Here is a 25,493-nt window from a genome sequence, read left to right as displayed (position 1 = left end):
GTTCACTTCTCTGGGAATGATTTAAACTTTTTGCTCCAGCTTTGGTGTTAGTTAAGGAATATATAACTTGTTATTTTACACACACACACACACACACACACACACACACACACACACACACACCATGCTCTTTCCTATTTGTAGAGGTGTGCTTTCCCCAAGGCCTTTTTTCAGACATACATGGTTCTCTTCCCTCCTCCTCCAAGCTCACAAAAAGCCTGTATTGTTGGGAGACTGCCTGGTCCAAAATCACACACTAAGTTTTCTTGCCAAGCAGGGATTTGATCCCAGGTATCTGTAGGTATAACCCAACACAACAACCACTACAGCACCCTGGCTGTGATTTACATCTCTGGTTGCAGCAAAACTAAGCCACCAAAAATAGGGATTTGGAATTGGCGAGTTTTGTTGCAAAGCTGGAAGGCTGCCTGGATGCTAGGTTGCACTTGCACAGAATCATGTTCCATGGGGGCACAATGTCATTCATCACGTATTGTCAGTACAAGATGCCTCTGCAAATATATGGTCTACATCTTCAGTGAAACCTACCCCACACAAATACTGAAGCCTCTTGCATCTGTGGGCTGTAGCCCCAGTGGTGTAGCGTGGGGGGTGCAGGGGGGGCCGGCATCTGGGGGTTAGGGTTAGGGGGCGCAAATCCACGGGTTAGGGGGCGCAAATCCATGGGTTAGGGGGCGCAAATTACTTGCCTTGCCCCGGGTGCTGACAACCCACGCTACGCCACTGTGTAGCCCACAGTATCAGAGCTGACAAAGCCAATTAAGTAAGTGGTGGAACAGGACATCCAGAATCCAGAATGGATTCTAGCATGAGTGGCAGAACTTCAGAAGACTTCCAGATAGAAAAGTTGTGTCTGCCAAATCTTTTTCAAGCAGCACCAGGTGAGCCCTCCCTTCTGCAGCGGCTTTGCCAGGGAAAAGTGCCATTTGACTGGGGGGGGGGGAATGAAATCCATTTGTAGAACCACCAAGAAGACATTGCCATAGTGGGAACCAAATCATTAAATATTTGTAACAATACTTTTGGAAAGGCTCAAGCTGTATACAGTGAATAACCTTGACAAATGTCAACATAGTATGATCAGTTCTCCAGCTTAAAATAAATAAATACAGAGAAAAGCCTCTGACATACAGATGAATGATATTATCTAAAATGCATTGAACTATAAAAGGGTGGTAAATGAACAAACATTGCTCTATGATACCTCTCAATTATTTGAAATAAATAGGTGGCTACAACCAATAATTCATTGTATCATTCCGGTTTAACATTGCACTAGAGCATTTTAAATGTGGCATTAAAGTGAAGGTAAAGTCAAGTACAGTGGTACCTCGAGTTACAAACACCTCAGGTTACAAACGCTTCAGGTTACAAACTCTGATAACCTGGAAGAGTTACCTCGAGTTGAGAACTTTGCCCCAGGATGAGAACGGAAATTGTGTGCCGGCGGTGCAGCAGTAGCAAGAGACCCCATTAGTGAAAGCACGCCTCTAGTTAAGAATGGACCTCCGGAACGAAATAAGTTCGCAACTAGAGGTACCACTATATTAATAGGCTAAGAGATTGTGAGTTCCTCTGTTTCTCAAATCCTCCAAGAGCTGAACACCTCGGTCACGCAGATGGTCAGTCCAGATGGAGATGTGAACTCCTTTCCATTGAGTCTAATGGATCCTTCTGATACGGAGGGATGCAAGCACACACCTGGCCCATTAGTCACACAAAGCTTGACTATAGCTGGGTCTATGCCATAGCAGAGGCCTTCTAAAGTCAGTAGGTGCAGTGGTCTGTACATGCTTCAACTGTGGGTTTTGCCCTTCTTTTTCTTGGCTCAGCATGGATAGTGGTCTGGTCTTCCTTAGATATTTTCTTTTTAGCTTCTTTTTTCTCTGAAAGGCACCTCTACCCTCCATTGTTGATCTGTATTTCCTATTTTTCTTAAAAAGAATAAGCACATTTATTTAAATTAAGCCTGACACAATCTGGATTCATGTTGCATGGTTCCTTGCTTATACTTACGGTATTTGGGGAGGGAATACACACAACCCCTTGCCACAATATGAGGGGACATGAGAATTGCATCGCCTAGCCATGGCCCTTTGCATCGGCCAGATATGCCCTCCCTGCAGCCCACAGTCATAAGCTCACCATTATAAACTCAGCATTCCTCCACGGACTCCTGGAAGTCCCGGCCAATCAAGATTTCCCATCATTTGGAGGAGCCATACGTCTGTAAATCCTTACACATGCAGGGCCCATTACCACTGAGCCTGAACCATCAGAGAAGCACGACCTAGCCAGCACAATCCCACTTTCCCCTCAATATGCAAGGGGTGTTTTCATGAACACCCTGTTGCCAAACTGTAACTACCAACTGTTCTGTTGTGTAACGATAGTGAAACTGGGTCTCTGCGTAGTTGTGCTTCTACAGCTTTGTACTTAAAAATATGGTAAGATAGGAGCCAACTTCTAGGGGCCAAGGGGGTCTATGCCCCCTCCAATAAAATATTTGTGGGGGCCAGGGGCTCCCAAAGTTGATGGGCCTTGCCATTTAAATGGTGTGTGTGCGCACCATGTGATGTGATTGCTTATGTGGGGTAGGGCTTACCTAGGCACTTCAATATTTTATTCAAGTTGGCACACCTGTAAGACACTGAGCTTTGTGCATCTGTGAAGGGAAGCAGTTTCCTGTGACCACAACTCTGACCATGTCAGCCTAGAGTGACCACCCCTACTCCTCAGGCTTTTGTAAGACTCATATCTGTCATGAGTAATAAGAAAAAGCAATTTCTACATTTATTAAAAATCACTTTATTTGTCATAGTCTTATTACTAGGGCTGCCATTCAATAAAAAATGTAGTTGATTAATTCTGTAAGATTTAGTCAATACTTTTGTGCATAAATTTGCATATGATAATACAATTGTGCTTGTAAAAGTCTTGCTTTTAGACAGCAGCAAAAAAGTTGCCGCATGGTAGAAAAGGCGTGCCTCCTTTCTAAACAGACACATTGCGGTTTTTATAACTGTGTGCATTAAAAATACTTTTTTTTATAAAGAAACAACCTGTGGCCTGATTAATTAGAGGCACCTTTAGTCAAGCGAAATGTTCTAAATTGATTAATTTATTAGGCTAATTCAATGAATGTTGCAGCCTTTACATATCACACATTTAACACAAATAGATAACAAGGGAGAGAAGCAACAAAAAATAAGTAAACAAAATATACAAAGGTGAATGAAACAAGAATTACATAGCATACAACTGAAAGCAATTCAAAATACAAACAAAAACTAAGAAAAATGATCAATGGAGGCCCTGCAAGGCTTCCCCTTAGTTGGAAATTGTGAATGGAGCGTCACCTCCTCCCAGACATTATGGAATATATAACTACAAAAGCTGCAAGCTCTACACAGGTGCTATTTCCCATTAAACAAGAGGCCTTGCAGCATCTCTCCAACATGAAAGTGAGACCTCTCTGATTCCCATTACTCCCCCCACCCCCACCATGCAAATGTTCAGGAATAATTGGATGGTGGTGGGCACAGGGTTCAAATCCCACCTCAAGTCAGGGCCAGGTCAAAAGGAACTACACCTGATACAAATAAGGTCAGACTTTTCAAGTGTGTGTGCATGCATGCCTGTCAAAGAGAATCACATTTTTAGTTCTTCACTTCCCATTCAGAGTCTCACAGCATCATTACTCAATGTGCTTGAAGTTGAATTACAGAGTTGGAAGGGACCATGAGGATCATCTAGTCTAGGGTTGTCACATCTTAAAGAGCAAAAAAGAGCACAGCCCGAGCCACTGCCAGCCCAAGCCAGGGAAAGAGGCAGGCAGATGCGCGGGTGTGTGGGGCTGCCGTGCATTTCTCTTCCCGGCTCGGGCTGACAGTGGCTGCAGTGTGCAGAGCACCCATGCCCATCTTTCCCTGGCTTGGGCTGGCAGCAGCCACGGCATGCAAAGCAGCCTGAGTCACCCACGCCTGAGCTGCCTGCACCCCCCAAAACTGAACCCCCCAAACCCGACACTTGCTATACATGTAAACATCCCCCCAGATGGGTGTGTAGGCCCCCCTAAAAAAGGACATGTCTGGGATTTCTATTCCAACCCCTGCAGTACAGGACTCTTTCACCCAATGTGGGGCTTGAAGGCATGACCCTGAGATTAAGAGTCTCGTGCTCTACTGACTGAGCTATCCCTATACAACCCTATACCTTGGTTGTCAAACTTTATCTGTTCCAGGAGTCCATTCGACTCCCGGAACCGTTCGAAAACCAAGGTGCGGCTTCCTGCACTCAATTGGAAGCTGCAGAAGCCGCGTTGGATGTTCAGCTTCCAAAAAACATTTGCAAACCGGAACACTTACTTCTGGGTTTGCGGCGTTCGGGACCCGATTTGTTCGGGAGCCAAGCCGTTCGAGAACCAAGATACCACTGTAATGCTGCAGGAAGCAAGGGTTTCACAACCCTCTTGCTACTGCTACTAGTTAATATTTATTAAGTACCAAGATTCCATAGTGTTGGTTCAGAATGCAAACATTATGTATTAGGAGGGGAGTGAGGCAGAACCCACATTAATCACCCCGACCTCCTTTGAAACACCACAAGCAAGCAAGCAATCAAAGGAGAAAATGATAAGTACTATGGAGCCCAGCCTCCATCAGTACAACTTGAGTAAAAAACAGGGGCTTGGTGTAGTTACAGGGCTGCTTCACACAACTATCAAAGACCAGGAGAGTACTAGAATTCTCAATTCACAGGCAGCTGCTTAAAATCTGTGCTGATGATGTTGTTGAACCTTAGAGCTGGGCCTTGGCCCTTAGGTTAAAACACAACAGTTTTTACTGCTGATTAGAGAAGAGAGATTACAGGCAAGCAATGCACCAGCCTCAATATTGTTGCCACGGGAGTTCTCTAAAGTCTTGAAAAAGATGCTTGACAAATATGCAGTGATTGTGCAAATGGTATTGCTATTGTGTGCATGGGGGAAGACTTCATTGGCTTTCGCATGCGGCCATTCACAGAGGACAGATGGAGAAAATAGGGATGGAAAATAAAGTACTAACTTTGAGAAATACACTGGTGACAGAGAGGATGTAGCAGAGGAGCTAAAAGGTGAATTTCAGTAAAGACTTTTTCAGGAAAGTGAGTGCTGAGTACTGGTGGGTGATTTCCCATCAGCCAACATCAGACTGACTTGGAAAATAAGTCAAACTACTTTACAAAATTGAAATACCTTAGCTTCTTTCCCGAGCCAACCCAATTTCAGAAGTTATTTACCATCCCAGCCTGCAAAACACTCACCACCTATGATTGCCAATCCCCCAGTATTTATTTCTAAGCAACAAATTTTCCTACTTGGAGTAATAGAATGGAGTGTTTTCCTGGACAAAAAGTATTTTGTTGCTTCCTTTTCTTTCTATTCATCATCCAGCTAGGGTGCTTATGGGAGAAACATCATCCAGCTGGACAAAACAAAGGCCAGTGCAGATGCAATGCCACAGAATGAGATTAGTCAGTGCTCGCCTACGTGGGCTACACTGCCAATAAGCAATGCCTGGTAGTGTGAGAAAGGTTCTGGGATCTAATACCTGTGTCATTAAAAGAATTTGGATTCACAGATTAGTCTGCTGCATTTCTACCAAGCAAAATTATTTATCTTGCCATCCTTCTAATTTAAATGTCAGGATTTTGCAGAGCATTTGTTCAAGCTAATCTCAGAACATACCATACTCCTTTAAAGTACTAACTGTTGCAAAGGGAAACAATACTCTCAGTTGGTAGAGAACTAAACAAGAATGAAAAATGATAGGTTATGTGTAGGATTTGGATGAAACTAGCTCCTTGAGAATTGAAAGTAAGCTGATAAAAATATATCATTGAACAATGTTCTGAGCATGATTTGTAAACGTTCCTTTAGTTATCACAGATGAGAATGAGGCATCCTTATCTTTTGTCATTTTTTTGTAATGCTAGGCATAACCTTTCACAAACTCTCTCTCTTCACTAGAAAAGGTGAAGAACAAAGACAGCCCAAAATACCAATACTGAGATTCCTAAGAATATTTTAGCGTTACTCTGCTGTGTCATGTACTTTGTAGGCTGTGTGTCTAGATTCATATATCCTTCCCCCCTCCCCCAATAGTTACTTCTACAACAAGGGGTTCTAGAGCTGTTATTGCACTTCATAAAATCCATAAATATATAGCAAAATGGCAACCAGAAGCAGGCACGTGGTCAAGTTTTGCTCAGAATTTTCTTTTTTAGGATTTTTTTTTTACTTGTATCACCACCTCTTGGCCCAGCAGAATGGTTGAGGGTGGTACCAAGGTAACTCTCCTTTCCATTCCACTAGACTTCTTTGATTTAGATGTTCATTTATTCTAAAAACTGTCTGACAATACTGAAATGGATATTGGTAATTCTGTTGCAAACATTTATTGCAATTAAAGCATAAAAATATAATGCCAAAGTAATGGCATACAGTTACAATTTTAAAATCAATTTTAAAATCAATATCATTTAAAGATTATAAAAGGATTTCAAAAATAACACTTGGAAAAAAGACAGAGTTGCATTCCAAAATACTGCAAAAACTGGTGCTCTTTTCTGACCAGTAAGGAGGTTTACCCAGCTTCTATTTCAAGCAAATTTACTTTTTCTTCCCTCCTTTTCCTCCTTTTCCTCCTCCCTTTTTCTTCTTCTGCACATCTGGGGTTTTCTTTTCTTGCTCTGCTCGAAGAGCGGCTTCTTCAGCTGCTAGTGCTTCTAATCTTAAGCGCTCAGCTTCTAATAGCTTAGCTCTGTATGCTTCCCGGACGCTGAGCACCCTGCCTCGTGCTTCATCTAAGGATGCCTATCCAAAGACAAACACATCCACTCTATTCAAAATTAAACCTATAGGTATAAATCTAGTGCCTAGTAATATTTTAAGTACTTCATTTATTCCATAAATATGTGGGTCCTTTCCTTTTCTCAATTACATGGCTTAATTGTCAGTTTTGTTTAATTATATCAAATGGGAGAAACTATCATTTACCTTTTCAAGTGTATACTTATATATCTTGGGTGTATACCTAAAACAACAACCAAATACAGTGGTACCTCGGGTTACAGACGCTTCAGGTTACATACGCTTCAGGTTACAGACTCCGCTAACCCAGAAATAGTGCTTCAGGTTAAGAACTTTGCTTCAGGATGAGAACAGAAATCGCGCGGCAGCAGCAGGAGGCCCCATTAGCTAAAGTGGTGCTTCAGGTTAAGAACAGTTTCAGGTTAAGTACGGACCTACGGAACGAATTAAGTACTTAACCCGAGGTACCACTGTATTTTGAGCAGATTTCAGTGTTCTAAAACTCTGTAACACTTACTTCACAACCAAGAAAATTGCACAAAGAATTCCTTACTTATTATGTGACACCAGGCCTTTTCTACCTATGGAAAAATTCTGCATCTTGATACAAGAATGTTAAAATGCAACAAATGTTCTAAAGTATAAGACACATCAAATGTGTATGCAATTTGTTTGATTTCCAGATTATTACAAGATGTTATTTCCCAGAAGTCTGTAGTAGCATAGAAGGTACTGCAATAAAAAATCCTAAGTATTATCTCTTCAATACTGTGGGTTGCACAACTTTTATGAATATTTTAGTTACCTAGAGCTCATGTATATTTTCTCACGAAGTTTTTATTTTTCTAATGACCACACAGATGTATTATACTGAAGGTTTTTTAAAGATGTGTGTCTAGGGGCTGCTTGTTCATACATAACTCTAAGTAGCAATACTAAAGAAACTGCCTAGGGAGCAAGCCCCATTGAACCCTGCAGGACGTCTCTGAGTAAACATGCACCGGATCATGTTACTACAATTTCTGGTCACTATAACTGCATGTTGTACTTCCTCTCCGTCCTCAGCATGCCAAATTTGGATTGATGATAAGAAAGAAAGAAAAGGAAGTGAAAGAAAATCAGGAAAAATATGAACTGAGCAAAAACGTAACAGGTAAGCATAAATAAATAAATAAATAAATAAATAAATAAATAGACATTTATTCAAATGATTAACAGAATTATGCATACTTACCTGAAGATGGTCATACATATCAAGTACATTTTGCTTCAACCGATTCCTAGCCGTGTGTTCTTGCCCTCTGTGTTCTCCAACCATCTCTCGAAATTGTCTAAAATGATTTATTTCTTCTGCCTTACGCATCTCTTGCTCTTGAATAATAGCTTCATTTTTCAAGACAGGTTCAGGTAGTGTTTTTCTGTGGGTAAAGCAGAGATCAAATAGTTCCCTTTGATGTGCTGCTTAGTTAGAATTGATTTCAGGGTGCTCAGAACCAGATACACTCCATCTCCATAGCTTTAGGAGCAGGACATGCTTAGACAATGGGATTAGGCACAAATGCGACAACATGGTGTACTGCTAAATATAAAGGCATATAAAGGTCTGTATCCGAGGAAGCCATCCTTTTCGCAAAAGGACTTTTGATTGAGCGGAATGAACTTTTCAAGTGCATGTTGTGCTCTCAACCCTCTAGAGGGGAAGTGCCGTCACACAAGTGGGAGTTCTTGTGCTAATGGGATAACTTCATGGGATACAACTAACCATAGGAGCTAGATGAGTACTTTAAAATATTTCTTAGGGTTGCCATATTTCTGGAATTTCCTGGCCATATATGGAATACTGCATTTGGCAACAGTGTCCAGGTGGAAATCGGCAAAATGTCCGGGATGTATGGCAACCCATGCTGGCGGTGTCAATTTTGCCAAACTTCCATCAAAGTCATTTTTTTGCAAAACCAAACCAAAAAGCTCAACAACTTTTCCGTCACTGTTTGAAATACGGCAACCCTACATTTCTTAACTTTTACACATTAAAAAATATATATGTTGTAACCAAACTTTAAACACTTGCTGCAATTTACCTAATATAGGGAGAGAGGTCTAAAGCGAATTCCTTCCGCTGCGTTTCAGCAACTACTCCAGCGGGGGACACCACTAGTTCAGAAACAGGAGAAGTAGTCCCTGACCAGAAAAAAAGAAACTGGTCAAAACTTTAGTACCAAATTATCCCAGACTATGAATACATGATAGTTATATATTGACCTGATCCAAAGATATAAATATGCACCAGCATGTATATTTGCAAAGTGACATGATGATCAGATGGCCAGTGAAGTCACCTTTACCTAAACCGAACTGCTGCCTGGGAGAAGAGCTTGGGCTCTATCCCAGTCTATAGAAACATATTGTCAGTACTGTCAAAGGTAGCATTTTTTTACCCATCTGAATGAAACTGCACCTCCAGACCATGTCTGTCTATGTATGAGATCCCTGGTTGCACAGCAAGGTGTGAACCTTTCTCCTTGTGCCATATTTCCTATATCCTTCCAATCACTAGGCTACAGACTTAATTAGCTGGCTTCCACTCCATTTCTGGGCATAGCTGTCAACTTATCCCTTTTCTTGCGAGGAATCCTATTCAGAATCAGGGAATTTTCCTTAAAAAAAGGAAAACGCTGACAGCTATGTTTCTGGGACCAATACAAAGTGCTAGGTTTAACCTCTAAAGCCCTAAAATGACTTAGGGCTGGGTTACCTGACAGTTCACCATCCCCCATACATATCTGGCCAGACCTTGCAACTTCCTTGGAAGCCCTCCTCCAGGTTTTCTACCTAATTAAGTGAGAAAAAACAGCTACGAAGGAAAGGTGGTGGTATCTCCCCATTTATGGAATGTCTCCCCTGCCCTCCAAAAGCTTGCCTGGCACTTCACTATGGTGTTTATGACACCAAAAGAAGACCTCCTTGTTTTTATAATTACAACCCATTGAGTGCTTCAGCTTTTGTGCAAGGGATTTTAAGCTAGTGTTAACTATTTTAAATTCTAGGTTTCTGCTTGCTTTAGTTGCTTTTTTACTCAGCTTTTTTGTTTTTGTAGCTTATCTTATTTCAGTGTAAGTGTTTCAACTGTGAATTATATTTTGTAATTTATGTAAACTGCCCAGAGAACTTAGTTGTATGAGTAATATACAAATGATACAAATGCAATTGACAGAAAGACAGATATCTTAAGTGCATGATTAAATATGTGTGTACAGTGGTGCCCCGCAAGACGAATGCCTCGCAAGACGGAAAACTCGCTAGACGAAAGAGTTTTCCGTTTTGGAGGTGCTTCGCAAGACGATTTTCCTATGGGCTTGCTTCGCAAGACGACAATGCCTTGCGAGTTCCTGCGGGTTTTTCCCCTCCCCCCCTTTTTCTAAGCCACTAAGCCGCTTATCAGCTGATCCGATCAGCAGATAAGCCGCTAATAGCGCTAATCCGCTAATCCGTCAATGGGCTTGCTTCACAAGACAAAAAAAACCGCTAGACGAAGAGAATCACAGAACGGATTCTTTTCGTCTTGCGAGGCACCGCTGTATATACAAGAGCCATTAGGCCTTCTGACTGGCAGTCACACAGTGGATGTTAATCCTTCCTTCCATGCTGTTCTCCCAACAAAAATGGCCAGTGAAGCTCCCGGGGGGGGGGGGAGTTGATATAGACACAAAGAGCAGCCTCCCTCCTGGGCCAAATGCCAGACTGCCAGGAGGATTTTCACTAGGAAAACATAGCGAGGGAAACATCCTTCCTCCAAGCTGCTGCCCCTGACTTGGATCAGGGGCCTGTGCAGCATGGTTGTTTATGTTGTGAACCACCCTGAAATCTACAGGTATAAGGCGATATACAAATTTAACAAATAATAAAAAATAATAATAGTTTGGACTGCAGTATTTTTGCTAACATGCATTCCAAAAGCAAGGTATATTCAGAAGTGACTTGAAAAGCAGCATATGATAGAAGTAAAGAATATTTTGCCTATTACCAACACAGCCTGGTTGGTAATGACACCCATTTTATGGCGGACAGAAATTACTATTTCATTCCACAAATCCTACACCTGAAAACAGTTTCTTCAAGGTTTTCATAGGTAAGAAAGCTTGTGTTATTTTAGGGCTGCCATGTGTCCTCTTTTTCCAGGACACCTTTCAGTGGTAAAATTTGAGATAAATTGCATTTATTTGCTTTGAGTGGCTGTTATAGCCATCATAGCATCCTCTTTTTTGCTCTTCAAAATATAGCAACCCTATTTATGTAGGCATACACATACCTGTTTCTCCTGAACTCACTCTAGTGCTGACACTGTCGGCCTCAGACGCAACAAAACCTTTCCGCGCACATTGATTAATAAACTGCATGCGCTCCTGAACAGCCTGCAAAGAGAGTTTTATTGCAAATATTTGAAGTACTGCATGCTATATTAATTATCAAGCCATTTTTATATAGGAACATTTTTAGCACTGGCAAAAGATATATTCAATAATTCATGAATTTTATAGATGCAAAAGCCAGAATTTTAGGCTAAAAGCTTAATATGATCATAAAAATTCTATGCATCCATGTACTGGTAAGCACAGGCTATTAACATGGATTTAAAGCCTCTTGGTTTTATCAATACCAACATGTATCTAGCATGGATATCTAAAAGCAATTATAATAGTTGTCCCACCCTCAAGTCTGTTTAGAAGATGCTTCCAAAGCCAACATCTTGTTTATGATTCCCAGTTCACATGTAAGCAAACAAAATTGGCCTGGCCTGTTTGTTGTTGGGTTGGCATTGCAAACAGACTTGGGACACCGGGAAATAGGGTTCTTCTATACAGCGACAACTGGTGAAGCAATTTTTAACCCTCCCTTCCTTTCCCACATAATATTGATGTTTATTGCAATAATGCGAGTCCAAATTAACACACTGTAGCCTTGGAATGCCTGTTTGCTCCAAATCAAATCCTGCCAACAGGAGGTCTTTTCGTGGATGACAGTCTCCAGGAAAAGGTTGCCAGGCAGGAATGCTCCCCTATATTTTATAATTTTGAAATGACTGACAAAACAGTCCTTGAGGCAGATCTACAAAAAGCCAGGCAATACAAAGCAAGGTCATCTACAACCTTGTTGTCTGTGATGGAAAATGAGTAGGTGGTCACTCCCTTTCTTCCACTCATGCCATTTTTCTTAAAGTAATCTGGAAAGCTATTCTTTCCTTCCCCCTTCAAATAAGTTGAACTCGGGGAAAGGAGATTACCTCTTTTTGGAGGCACAAATTTTCAACAACAAAGAATGTGTCACAATTAGAGAAATGATCTCAATAATTGTCATCCAGATGGGATGGGGGAGGATCTGGCTTCTCAGACAGGAGAGCAGTGGAGCAGAATCCAAAACCAGAGACAAGCTGGCGGGGAGTAGCTAAATACACAGTTCAAAATTAGGGGAGGCAGGGCCAATCAGTAGGTGATGGGTGCTTGTCTTCTTTCAACTCCAAAAGGCAGCTATTGTGTCTGACTTTGTATGGAGAAAGAAACTAAAAGGCATGCTACAGAAAGCCAGGATTTGACACTTCACTGGTTATGTTAGGAGACACATCTACTCAGGGCGGTCTTTTAGCATCTGCGCTGCCCAGTGCCCCAAAATTTAGTTTAGCTGCCCCCAAATTAACTTTTATTGAGCTTTTTTTGGGAAGGGCAAATCACTCACCTGTAACAACAACACAGTGGAAAAAGCTGCTTTTGTTTCCTAACTCATCAAGAATATTTGACGCTACAGGGTAGCAGAGCAACAGAGGAGTGGGGCGGGGACTTTCACTCCATTGCTTTTCATTGCCGCCAATCAAGAGGGACCGGTGTACATTTGTCACCCCCCAGAATTCAGCGCCCGAGTGCCCCACACCACGGGTAAAGACGGCCCTGCATCTACTACCACATCTACTTCATGTGAGGCACTTATATGAATACATTTCTAAGAAAGACAGGAAAGCCTAAATCATTGCATGTCTGCTACATGCCCACTTCTCCCCTGTCTGACTACTAGTCTGTGTTTGAGCTGAATACTATCTTAGAGAACAAAAACAAAGAAATAAGCTTGCATTTTCTCACCCAATCCTTTGCCATAATAGAGCCACGGCTGGTAAGATGGCCACAATATACCAGGCATAGTCAATGTTAGGGCAAGCAACAGATAGATAGTCAAAAAGCCTGACATGGCATAAGACAGCTTCCTGCATTGCCTATGATGTTACCATAGCAACATAGGCACATGCATGTAATTGCAGTGGCATGCGAAACAACAATCTTCAGATTTGGTCTGGCTGTACAACAGTAGCATGTTATCATTGCACACCAAGAGAAAGTATCATTTAAATTTTGAGCCGAGCGGCTTAATTATTTTAATAAGTGACGGAGGTCTGGCTGACAACTGAATGATGAGTCACTGAATTAAAGCACACACACGGGTAAATGACTCATGTCACAACATTCAACTGCAGTGCTTGGAGTGACAGGAACAGAAACAAAAAATCAATATTTTCTCCTTAAATTATGCAATTTTAAGCTGTTTGACTACTAGCTGTTAAAAAACAAAAACAACTGGGTACATGGAAAATGCACTGAATAAAGCACAATATTTTTAAAAGCAACTGAAAAGGGGAGATGATTAATGCATATAAAAGAAAAAACACCTTGTTTTGTTTTTGCAGTCATGTTGATGCTCAGTTATTAACATAAAATATGCCCTGCTGGAATGGATCAAAGGCCCGTCTACTGGAGCATTCTGAGTCCAACTGTGACAGGTATTGTCTTTTAAACATATTAGGCTGGATTAAACTAAGTTGTTGTGCTAGCAGAATCCAGTGCAACGAGTAATGAGTCCCACTGTAGGACTCCCTTGCTCCCCCCTCTTCCCAAGTCAGCTTGGGAGGAGCAGGAGAACCCCTAGAAAAGTGGGAGGGGTGGGAAATCATTCTGTCTGGCCAGCACAGGGGTGCCATCTCCTAGGGGCTGAACACCCCCCCAAGTCCAAAGCACGGAGCCGGGCACAGTGTGGCCTCAATAGCCATGGCTCCTTCTCCTCTTCCTCCTCCTGCTATGGAGGGGAAAGAGGCTGGAAGCAGACCCAGGCCGGTGGCGGCAGTAGCAGGAGAAGCCACAGCCATTGAAGCTGTGCTGCCACTGTGCTGAGCTCTGCCCCAGCTCCTCTGACTTCCTGACATCACATGCGCTGTGCATCCCCCCTCCCCCCAAAAAAATCTTATTCAGAAGCTGGCATGTGTGGGCAAGCAGAAACGCTTCTGCTGAGAGGGCAATTGCTTTGGCACAAAATTTAATTGCACCCATTGTAAGCCACCTCATGTTGGCTACTGTGATGAAAACAGCAATGTTAAAAATTGCAGCCATAACCAAGTCAGAATGTTACTAGCCAGCACTGTAAAGCATAGATGAAAATTCAGGGCTTTCACTGCCTAGCTGCCTACCGTGATTTATTCAAATCAATCTCTCAGTTCAGCCTCAGCACTCACTCTTCAAACAGGAGTTTGATACTGAAAAATCTCTGCAGGGATTTGACTTTTTGGTTGGCATTTCCACACTACCCTGCTGAATCTTGGAACTCATTTTAAATGCATGTGTAAAACGATAAGCCCTGGTTACCTTAACAGCTCTCCCTGGCTCCGCAGCCTCCCATGCTTGCTTCATAGCTTTGATCTCATCTGCTCTCTCAGTGTCTTTCCTCAAATCCAGTGCTTCTATTTCATTTTGTTCAACGACTAGACGTAAGATCCAGGAGGGTTTGTTAGGATCAGATTGCTGGAAATGAAATGCACAAAGCAAAATCAGAAGAGCACATATTGCTTTGAAACTCTCAAATGAATGAAAGAGCCAATTCATTATCGAGAAGCACTGTCCGTGATAGACTGTTATTGTCAAAGAACGCCAAATGCCACCCTCTGGTCTCATTTGACGTATGTGTGCTCAACTTTGCAAGGGAACCCGCAAGAGTTACCATCCCCAAAACTAGTCTGTTTCCCCCACACATGCAGCAAAGGCTGCTTTCAGTCAATATCTTCTTTAGCAGACAGGAGCAGTAATGGGTCAGTGGAGGGCTGGATTTGAAGTGAACCCCAATGTGAGTTTTTTAAAACCTGGTTTCTAAACTGCAGTTCAGGAATGCCCCTATTCATGGCTAGCATATGACTGCCAAGAGAAATTTGTACAAATGGGGTAATTGCTGGGGAGGAAAGAGAGCATGTGATTCTGCTACCCAAACTATGAGAAGTCTTCGAGTAGCACTATGTTTATCATGGGTGCTAATCATTTGCAGCACATCAATGGCCTGAAAGGAGGGGGGACGACTCTTTTTCCATTTACAAATGCTTGACGATGGTTGTTATTTGCCATAGCTAAGATATCAAGTTGCCTAGGGGGCTCTTGTGGATAATTAGTATTACTTGGCTTATCCAGGCCATCACCATGTAAAATGAAGAAATGTGGATGGAAACAAGTTAATGAAAATAAACAAGAGAGGCCACTTGAGTTGATCCAAGTAGATAGACAGAAGAGAACACCCTAAAAAGTGTGGCAATGTATTTCCACCCTCAAGTGGAGGTGTAGAGGAAGGGGAATCAAAAAATATTAAGGGTCATTAAATAAAGGGTCATTAAAATAAAGACGATGATAATTATGATAGTGGAAGATGTGAATGAAATGTGTATGAGGGGCAGAACCAGTTGTGAAACCTCTCAGTTGTCACAACTATGACATTAGGGATGCAAACTGCGATATTAATATTTCATTGCTTCAGCAAATTCAAATAGAATTTGAATTCAATTCAATTTGCATTCCATTCAATTATACAGGATCTCAAGACAGCTGCCTACCCAAGCAGAGCTGAAATATAGCACAATACAGTGTGTGTTTCAGCCATAGCACTAAGAGGGAGGTTACTAGAGAGTGAACATATTACACTTTTTTTTTTACTACTTTCCCCTTCACACCTGGAAAAATAAAGAAGAAATTTACCCTATACAACATCATTCAGATCATTTGAAAATTCGCTTTATGAACTCATTTATTTATTATTACCTGTGATTCGGGCCTAACAACAGTTACGGGTTTTTCTTTAGCAGCTTTTTCTGCCTTCTCAGTTGTTTTCTCCTTCACTTTTCGACCTCCTTTGGAAGAGCCTGCAGATTTTTGTCCTTCCATGTTGCTGTGAATGTCTGGACTTAGGACGCTTACACTTTCTTCATGTTTTTCAGTAGGACGTGCTGTGTAAATTTCATTGTAGCGTTTATTTATGCTTTCCATTTATGCTTCTGGAGCTACATAATTGTTTGTTACCAAAGAGTTTACTTTTAGGAAACAGGTCTTAAAAATTATGCAGTCTCCCTTATTTATGACAAACTGATGTAAATTTCACTTTAAAAGTAAAATGTTCTGTCCTAGCTACTTAATTTGGACACTAAAATCTATCCTAGATGGCACTGTTGTCTTACATTAGGAAATATGAGGATGAGAGATGAAAGCTTATAGAAGTGGTTTTCTATTTTTCCATTTACACAATAGCGTTTTCTGGAAATTATCAAGTGACATGTTCTTTTGATGCACGACCGTATCAGCATCTTTGAATGAAAAATAATTAAAAGTAACTTAGATCTTCTTGGGAGAAAAGCAATGACAAACCTAGACAGCATCTTAAAAAGCAGAGAAATCACCTTGCCAACCAAGGTCTGTATAGTTAAAGCTATGGTTTTCCCAGTAGTGATGTGTGGAAGTGAGAGCTGGACTATAAAGAAGGCTGACCGCCAAAGAATTGATGCTTTTGAATTATGGTGCTGGAGGAGACTCTTGAGAGTCCCATGGACTGCAAGAAGATCAAACCTATCCATTCTTAAGGAAATCAGCCCTGAGTGCTCACTGGAAGGACAGATCGTGAAGCTGAGGCTCCAATACTTTGGCCACCTCATGAGAAGAGAAGACTCCCTGGAAAAGACCCTGATGTTGGGAAAGATGGAGGGCACAAGGAGAAGGGGACGACAGAGGACGAGATGGTTGGACAGTGTTCTCGAAGCTACCAGCATGAGTTTGACCAAACTGTGGGAGGCAGTGGAAGACAGGAGTGCCTGGCGTGCTCTGGTCCATGGGGTCACGAAGAGTCGGACACGACTAAACGACTAAACAACAACAACAACTTAGATCTTAAGAACAGTTAGTTGGATAACAGTGAGTGGTCTTAAGAACAGCCAGTCACAAAGAAGGTGGGCTGGCCAGCTGATCCCACACAGACCCAGGTGGAACATAGTCCACCGTACACAGAAAATTAAAAAAATAAATAAATAAAAAGCACAGGCAACAGCTTCTTCCAATAGCTTCAGCCACAAGGGAAATAGGGCTGGCCACACTCAGCCCTGGATAGAACCATCACCACCTAAAGAAACCCAGTTTCATATCCTTTGACATGCATAACTATTTCAATCATTATAAAGGATGGTAAAAAAGTTATCATTTCGGGGCATGATTCAAAGAAAATTGCACTCCAAAGTAGAAGTTGGAAAAATAAGACCTAATAAATAAATAAATAAATAAATAAATTGTGACATCATTCTCGTAGTATCAGAGCAACAGTTCATCTTCAATTGTATGTTCATATTTGTTCATTTCAGTACACTGTTGTAAGAGAGGTAATAAGGTACACTAGCATACTAAAGAAGAAAAAAGCTACTCCCAGAGAAATTTGCACTCCAGACTTATTGAATTCCTAAAACCACCTACTAGGAAGAATGTCCCATTGAAATTCATGGCATATATTTCAGAGGAAAAATGCATAGGATTGCCCTGAGACGTAAGCACCATAGTTTTAATGGACTTGAGTATAATTGATTTTTTCTGGTTTGACCTCTCTCTCTCTATTTGATAAAGTTTTGTGCTAACATTCAGTAAAAACATTCTCAAGGTGGTATTAAAGGCATTTATCAGAAATAATTTGCTATTTGTAAGTTTTCATACAATTCTGTTAAATGTAAGTTACATAATTAGCTAACTGAAATCAAAGAAATTGGTGTTTCAGTTATGATGCATTTTAATAAAAAAATAAGCATGTAGCAAAGTCACCCACTTACCTTTGATTTCATTTTTTTCCAGTTCTCTCAGTGCCTGAACAAATACCAATTGGTTCTCAGTAAGTGGCCAACTATTATGCAACACTGAGGCTTGTATAATATACTTGTGAGGCTGTAAAAGCCAAAAGCAGTAAATTACTTTTTTCAGAAATAATCACAGCTTCTTATTTTAATATTTTAAAAAACCTTGCTTTTAGCCATCACCCCCTTGACTGCTATCTTGGATTTCTGTAGGGAAGGAAAGAAGGGTCAAATAAGGTGCTTGAAGAATCTGAATGTGTTGAATTCATGTACAAAACAACCTGATCTAAACCTCTCAGACTGAAATGCAGGTTGAAACTTAACTAGCCACCAGTTCTTTCACTTCTCTGTCTGCTAAGATTCAGTTCTAGGCTGTTTAGTATCAAAATATGCACTTAAATATGTATATTGAAATGACTTTTTGAATAATTTTTAGAAATGCACAAATTAATGCAGAAATGGAATGGGATTATGGGTAAAAGAGGCAAGAAATACCATGATGGGGTTTGCCCAACTATATGCCCCAGACAAGGGGGCTTGGTTTGGAGGAGCAGAAGAGAAAGAGCGGATTCAGTGCCCTATTGCTGCCTGCAAGGAAAGACAGAGCACACCCCAAGGCATTACTGGGCTGCCTCTTTGACAACTTGAGCATGCCCCTTAACTCCTTGTTTCCTACAGGTTCGCTCTGCAGGTGACTGTGCCCAGCAAAGGCATGGGTCAGCACAAGAGAGGAAGCAAACCATGACATACAAAAGCTGCCCTCTCTGTTACAGGTAAACTTGCACATATTACTTATATATTCGAGTTGTTAGTCGCTTGTTACACAGAGGTCTCCAAACAATCTGCAGCTTATTACAAACATAAGCATCAATACATTATAATATGAACATGTACCTTGGATACCAAATATTGTACAGTGGTACCTCGGGTTGAGTACTTAATTCGTTCCGGAGGTCCGTACTTAACCTGAAACTGTTCTTAACCTGAAGCACCACTTTAGCTAATGGGGTCTCCTGCTGCTGCCGCGCCGCCGGAGCACAATTTCTGTTCTCATCCTGAAGCAAAGTTCTTAACCTGAAGCAATATTTCTGGTTAGCGGAGTCTGTAACCTGAAGCGTATGTAACCTGAAGCGTATGTAACCCGAGGTACCACTGTATTACCATGTGTTTATTTATATTGTATAGATTTAATATCAGCTGAGGAAGCCCTTCGGGGTGAAAAGAGGGAGATATCCGGAAACCTTGTTCTGCCCAAGTTAGCAGTTTGCAGCTGCACCAGCCAGCTAGTGCCAGCAGTCTACATCAGCTGTGTTGTTCTCGTTACCTTGAGGACTTTTCTATTTGTGTTATACAGAAACTTACAGGAACAAACAATAAGAAAGCCTAAGGATTGTGTCATACAGGAACTTATAAGGAGAAACAATAAGAAAAGATAAGTAAAGAAGAAATGTATTAATATTGTAATTAGTCTCATAGGTTATATACCGTACATATGAACTGTATATGTTGCACATACTGGGCTAGACCTTTACATTAGGAAATAACCAATAAAATGTTTAGTTATTATTATTCAGCTTGTTGCACTTTGTGTATTGTGTTACACCTGAATACAGCCACCACAAGTATGTGCCTCCATTTGGCCATTCAGTAGCCCTGGGAAGAACAAAAGTACCATTTTAACAAGCTAGAGTGGCGACTTGGCAAGATAACCCCACTGCTGGTGGTGCCTTGTTCTGTTTTGCACAAAGCGTTCTGTTCTTCCTTTTCATCTAATTCCAAACCCACATTTAGCAGGAATCTTGAATTACCTGAACCTTGTTTTCATCTTCTTGTTTTAGATAACGCTCCCCTTAGGAAACACGATACCTAAGAGTTCACTCCTGGGGAACTGCTTTGTTCAACCTTCCACAGGAACTTTAGGATACAATGTTTATTACACTAAGAAGCTAAAGGGAAGTCTTCTTTCTGCACATAACTGTTAGTCTCTTTCTGCATAAAACTGCTCCATTTTGGGGAAGTTTTGCTCCTCTTTTTTCTTGCTTTTTAAGAAGTCTTGCTCATAGGTTTTTCCCTGCCTTTGCACACACTGTTACGAACCTGCTCTTCACGCCTAGCTGACCACATCCACAGAACTTGATTGTTACATTGTCTCATGCTATGATCAATCATTAAGTAACAGACATCCCAAGCTCACGGAAAACAAACTGTACCTGCTCTCCATGCCTAGCTGACCATCTCTATAGAACTTGATTGTTATATTGTTTGTGCCAATTAATCCCTAGTTACAATTCAATTAGGAGGCTTCATGCCTGTTAGTTCTAGCTCCGATTCTCAGCCTTCTCTCCATCAATGATAAATGATCACATGTAATCCCCACCTTTCACATGTAATTCCCGCCTTAGTACTTATGTTAACCAATCACAAGTTTCTGTGTGTATGTATCAACCAATCAGCCACAGGCACACCTTTGGCAATGCTTGTAATATTCAATAAAAGAGGCTCTCAGGGTCCGCCCAGACAGACGCCTAGCTACACCTGCCTCTCTCGTCTCCCGTGATTTTTCATTTCTACATCTGGTGACCCACGACGTGCCAGATCCCTTGACGCAGCCTCATACTTCACTCGACTGGAGAAGTCTTAGCCGGCTACACCGTGAGTATGGGGGGGGAGCTTACAAAGTCCCAGAAAGTGCATGCTACTGAACTGTTTCATTTAGTCAGACAGAGAGGTGCAGGTGCTCATGTTTCTTTAAAGGAAATTGAACATCTGCTATGTGAGATTGCATTCCAATGCCCCTGGTACCCTGAGGCAGGTTCCTTGGGGGTAGAGGCCTGGCAAAAGATTGGAAAAACCTTTTTTGAAGAACCCAGGGCTCCTATCCACTGTCTGCTAACTTGGCAGAAGTGCGCAGTTGCCGTGGCAAACTTAGGGCCCCTGGCTTCTCAGGCGTCTCCCACGGCTCCTGCAGTTTTAACTGTTAGAGACAACCCCCCTCCTTATCCTAAGCTTTTGCCTCCTGCACAATCCTGCCAATCCCTCCCTCCTTTGCCTGCTTCCAACCCATCCACCCCCCCTTCCCTCCCTCCTGCATCTGCTCATACAGGAGCTGTGCCCACCCCCATCCCCCCTTCCCTCCCTCCTGTGTTTCCTTTGCCTGCATCTCAGCCAACATCCACTCCCCCCCCTCTTCCTTCCCCCTCTCTTTCTTCCCTCCCTCCTTCCACCCCTCCCTTGCCTGCCTCAGCTCCTGCCTGTTTCACGGGAGCTGTCCGTGTTGCACTTTCTCAAGCTAGGCAGAAAGGGCTCCTATCCTTAGAGGAAGAATCTGAGTGGGCTGGTGAAATGCCATCAGCTTTCCCTGTCTCCAGCTCAACCCCATCAGCTTTCCCTGTCTCCAGCTCAACCGCATCTGCTTTCCCTATTTCTTATGCAAACCCAAGCACAGCACAACAACAGGTGCTATACGAAACCCTTTCTTATTCTGTAATGAGAGAATTGAGAAGGGCCATTGTGGATTCCAGTTTAAAATCCACTTATTTGACAGGAATGCTGGAGGGAATAGCAACTGCTTCAACTGCAATCGCCCAGGTCATTTTGCTAAACAATGCAGAGCACCTGGCGGTGGGGCGCACAGGAATGGTGATGCCAATAAGGCTAAACCTTCCAAGAAATGCCCAAAGTGCGGTAAAGGCTATCATTGGGCAAATCAGTGCAGGAGTTCGGGAAACTCCTTAGGGGCCCCACTCCCGGGCCAGGACAAATAGGGAGCCCCCCCCCCCCCGCCGTTAGTCTCCACTATTAAAACCATCTCAAAGGATACACACTCTGATTTTACCATCGACTTAATTAATCAAAAAACCAAAGACACTGTTTTACCTGGTGAAATTGTGCTTATGACCACCCAATTACCTCCTAAAGTCGCAGGCTTAATTTTACCCAAATTTTCTGCGGCCAAAGAAGGAATCCAGGTTATTCCTGGTGTTCTGGATCCTTTATCCCACTCTTGATATCGCCGCTCTGTGAAATTGACTAACGATTGTGATGCTTTTGTCTCCTTTTTCAGTAGGTCTGAATATATCTCTTTAGTTGTTTCTCTCCTAGGAGTCCCTGGATTGGCTGTACGGAATCGTATGAACATTAATTCTTTAGCTTGTTCTGCAGAAAAAGCCCTGCATTTTACTTCACAAGCTTCTCACCTTTTGAATAAATAACAGAGTGAATTTCACTATGGAAGAAAAAGCCCTGAATTTTACTTCACAAGCTTCTCACCTTTTGAATAAAGAACAGAGTGAATTTCACTATGGACTTTTACAAAATCGTTCCGCTATCACTATTTGCTGATGCTTCATTATTATGGATGTGAATCATTATGGATTGCAAAATCTTACACACCACATTACACAAGACGTTAGATTTTCTGGCCTCTGGGATTCTTTCACCCAGTGGCTTACTGCTTGGCTACCTAATCTTACTTGGCTTCGTAATCTCTTTCAATATGCCCTTGTCATTATATGCATCTTAATTTTGTTATGTTGCTTCCTTCAATGCGTTCCTGGCCTCATAAGCCTTTTCTCTCGGCTTCTCTCTCCCCCTCAACCACCTAATAAACTTCTCGCCGCCTACTTTGCGAAATGGCAACACCAACAGTAAACCTAAGGTGAGATGTGGACGGGCTTATTTTGGGCATGCGTTGGCAAACCACGTATCCCGAAATATTTTTGTCCCATCGACCCTGGCGAACTTATTTTGGGCATTTGTTGGCACACCACTAATCCTGAAATATTTTTGCCTTATTTACCCAGAATGCCTCGCAAACAAGAAAAGAAAGGGGGAGATAAAGGGAAGTCTTCTTTCTGCACATAACTGTTAGTCTCTTTCTGCATAAAACTGCTCCATTTTGGGGAAGTTTTGCTCCTCTTTTTTCTTGCTTTTTAAGAAGTCTTGCTCATAGGTTTTTCCCTGCCTTTGCACACACTGTTACGAACCTGCTCTTCACGCCTAGCTGACCACATCCACAGAACTTGATTGTTACATTGTCTCATGCTATGATCAATCATTAAGTAACAGACATCCCAAGCTCACGGAAAACAAACTGTACCTGCTCTCCATGCCTAGCTGACCATCTCTATAGAACTTGATTGTTATATTGTTTGTGCCAATTAATCCCTAGTTACAATTCAATTAGGAGGCTTCATGCCTGTTAGTTCTAGCTCCGATTCTCAGCCTTCTCTCCATCAATGATAAATGATCACATGTAATCCCCACCTTTCACATGTAATTCCCGCCTTAGTACTTATGTTAACCAATCACAAGTTTCTGTGTGTATGTATCAACCAATCAGCCACAGGCACACCTTTGGCAATGCTTGTAATATTCAATAAAAGAGGCTCTCAGGGTCCGCCCAGACAGACGCCTAGCTACACCTGCCTCTCTCGTCTCCCGTGATTTTTCATTTCTACAAGAAGCAATATAGTAGGAATTATTCTCAAAATTCCTCCACAAATATATTTAAGATCTCTCACCTGCTGAAATAAATTATCATCAAGAACAGGGGTAACAATAGTTTCTTCTTCTGTTGAAGTTGGGCTTTCCTGTGACATCTTGGCTGCAGACTTGACATTCTTCTGAGCTGCCACAGTACCTTTTTTCTTAGAGACTGCAACTACTTCAGGTTCCTTTTTGGGAGTGCTTTGGGCAACTCCACCTTTGCTTGATGTTGCTGGAAGAGGCAATAACATTTTAAAGAGTATTTTAGCATTTAGTCATTTGTCTTACTAATTTCAATTTTATATCTACTTCTGTAATTCTCTCCTTCTCCTGCTTTACCTACTTATCTACTGACTCTTTCTAAGGATTTACATCCCAACCTTCATAAACCTTCCCAGGGAATTTTAAAACATAGTAAAATAAATAATATAATACTAAAATACAGATAACCACAACTTCCAAAATGCTGATATCAAACAGTATAAAAATTAGATAAAATACCTATATAAATGCAATGAAAAAATTAGAAGTCTTCACCTGACACCTAATTGAGAGAGCCAAGTCTCTTCAAAGACAGCATGTAATAATTAGGTACCACCACCAAAAAGGCCCAAACTGTTTTTCACCCACTAAATTTATAATAGCAGAACGTCCCAAATAATATTTCAGTGAACAGGCAGGCCCATATGGAAATTGGTGGTCACACACACACACACACACACACTCCTTTAAGTTGAATAATTCATATTTTAAAATGGAATTTGGTCTCTTTGCTCTTTATTCTTTTGAATAATGCACGTCTGAATAATAATTAATCCAGAAAAACAGCTCAGAACTGTTTATAAGGAGCTTATAAATGTCGATTAGTCTTGGCAAAATAATTGCTTGATTGGAAGCTTGTTAGTTCTAAGTAAAGCTTAACTGTCAGAATGAGGAAGTATCACTTTGCTATTCCTGCTATTAGCTGCTGTGAGACTTCTAATAGCACCCTAGTGGAAATCTCTAGAGACAATGCCCAAATAGATGTGGTGTAGCAACATAGGAGATATGGCTCTCTTGGAACACCTAACTTACCACTGTAGGGTAATTTGAGGGGAAACAGAATTTGATTCACTTGACAAGGAATGGTATACCCATTCTGCATGCTCTGATGGTCTATATGCCAGAAACCGATTCAAAATATGCAAGCCTGATCACTCAGCAGCAAGCATGACAAAGCAAAGTCAGTAATCCTTAAATGAGGTCTTAGCGTATGACACAAATTATTAACGCAGTTATTAAGGCAGGCGCACATGCAAATGTGTTGGCAGTCTCTTTGTCCACAATAATCATAGCAATTCAGTTTACCATACTTACACACGCTACTTAGAGGCCGCTCATTAGATATGAAATAAAACGCAGGAACAACAGCATGACCCTTCCCAACAGAGTGCACCATTTCTTCCTCAGAGTCCAGAACTTGCACTTTAATGATTACATCTGGCTTGGAGGTCTGTACTTGCACAGTAGCCATAAGTGGTGTTGTTACTTTTACTGCATACCTGAAGGAGAAGGGGGAGTAAAGATATATAGTTAACTGAGGCAGATTTTATTATTTTCAGCAAGTCTAAGATCTCAATCCTTAAAATAATGTTATTCAAGAAGGCAGCCTAGCCCCAGCTCAGCAAGCTCTGAGATGGAAGTTAAGACATATGTTTAGAACAGTCCATTTGTTGCTATAGAAACCAGTTATCAAAATGAAACTGCAGTTAAAATGCCAAGATTGACTACAATAAACTTTCTGAACAAACATTAGACAAATGATAAAAAAAGAGGCCTGTGCAAAGCCCTGAGTACCTTAGGAACAATCACATACATGTTTGCACAGAAGTGAGTCACTACTGAGTTCAGTGTGGTTTACTCCATGTTTTTAGAATATAAACCTTATTTCCTAGATCATGCAAATGTCTTGAGATGAATGTGAGATAG

General features: G+C 41.5%; 1 protein-coding gene across 3 annotated transcripts in view; it reads right to left on the bottom strand.

Annotated features, from left to right (window-relative positions):
- Nucleotides 1-1,159: 1,159 nt before the first annotated feature.
- Nucleotides 1,160-25,493, bottom strand: part of ADGB (androglobin) — a 65,352-nt gene continuing 41,018 nt past the window's right edge. For 2 of the 3 annotated variants that reach the window (XM_083496231.1, XM_083496232.1), the window contains 9 exons: nt 24,882-25,066; nt 23,561-23,757; nt 18,018-18,129; nt 15,982-16,166; nt 14,551-14,706; nt 11,184-11,286; nt 8,956-9,055; nt 8,109-8,292; nt 6,441-6,877 (listed from right to left, as the gene is read on the bottom strand). In XM_083496231.1, coding sequence (XP_083352357.1) covers nt 6,674-6,877; nt 8,109-8,292; nt 8,956-9,055; nt 11,184-11,286; nt 14,551-14,706; nt 15,982-16,166; nt 18,018-18,129; nt 23,561-23,757; nt 24,882-25,066 — 1,426 coding nt within the window. In that variant the 3' untranslated portion in view covers nt 6,441-6,673. Of the gene's footprint in view, nt 1,956-6,440; nt 6,878-8,108; nt 8,293-8,955; nt 9,056-11,183; nt 11,287-14,550; nt 14,707-15,981; nt 16,167-18,017; nt 18,130-23,560; nt 23,758-24,881; nt 25,067-25,493 lie in introns of those variants that run through there. The other variant, XM_083496230.1, reaches the window with a different exon arrangement.

This window comes from Podarcis liolepis (assembly GCF_965112155.1).
Source record: "Podarcis liolepis genome assembly, chromosome: 3".
NCBI lineage: Eukaryota > Metazoa > Chordata > Lepidosauria > Squamata > Lacertidae > Podarcis > Podarcis liolepis.
The sequence above is the reverse complement of the archived record's forward strand: the minus strand, read 5'-3'. Positions and strand labels throughout refer to the sequence as shown.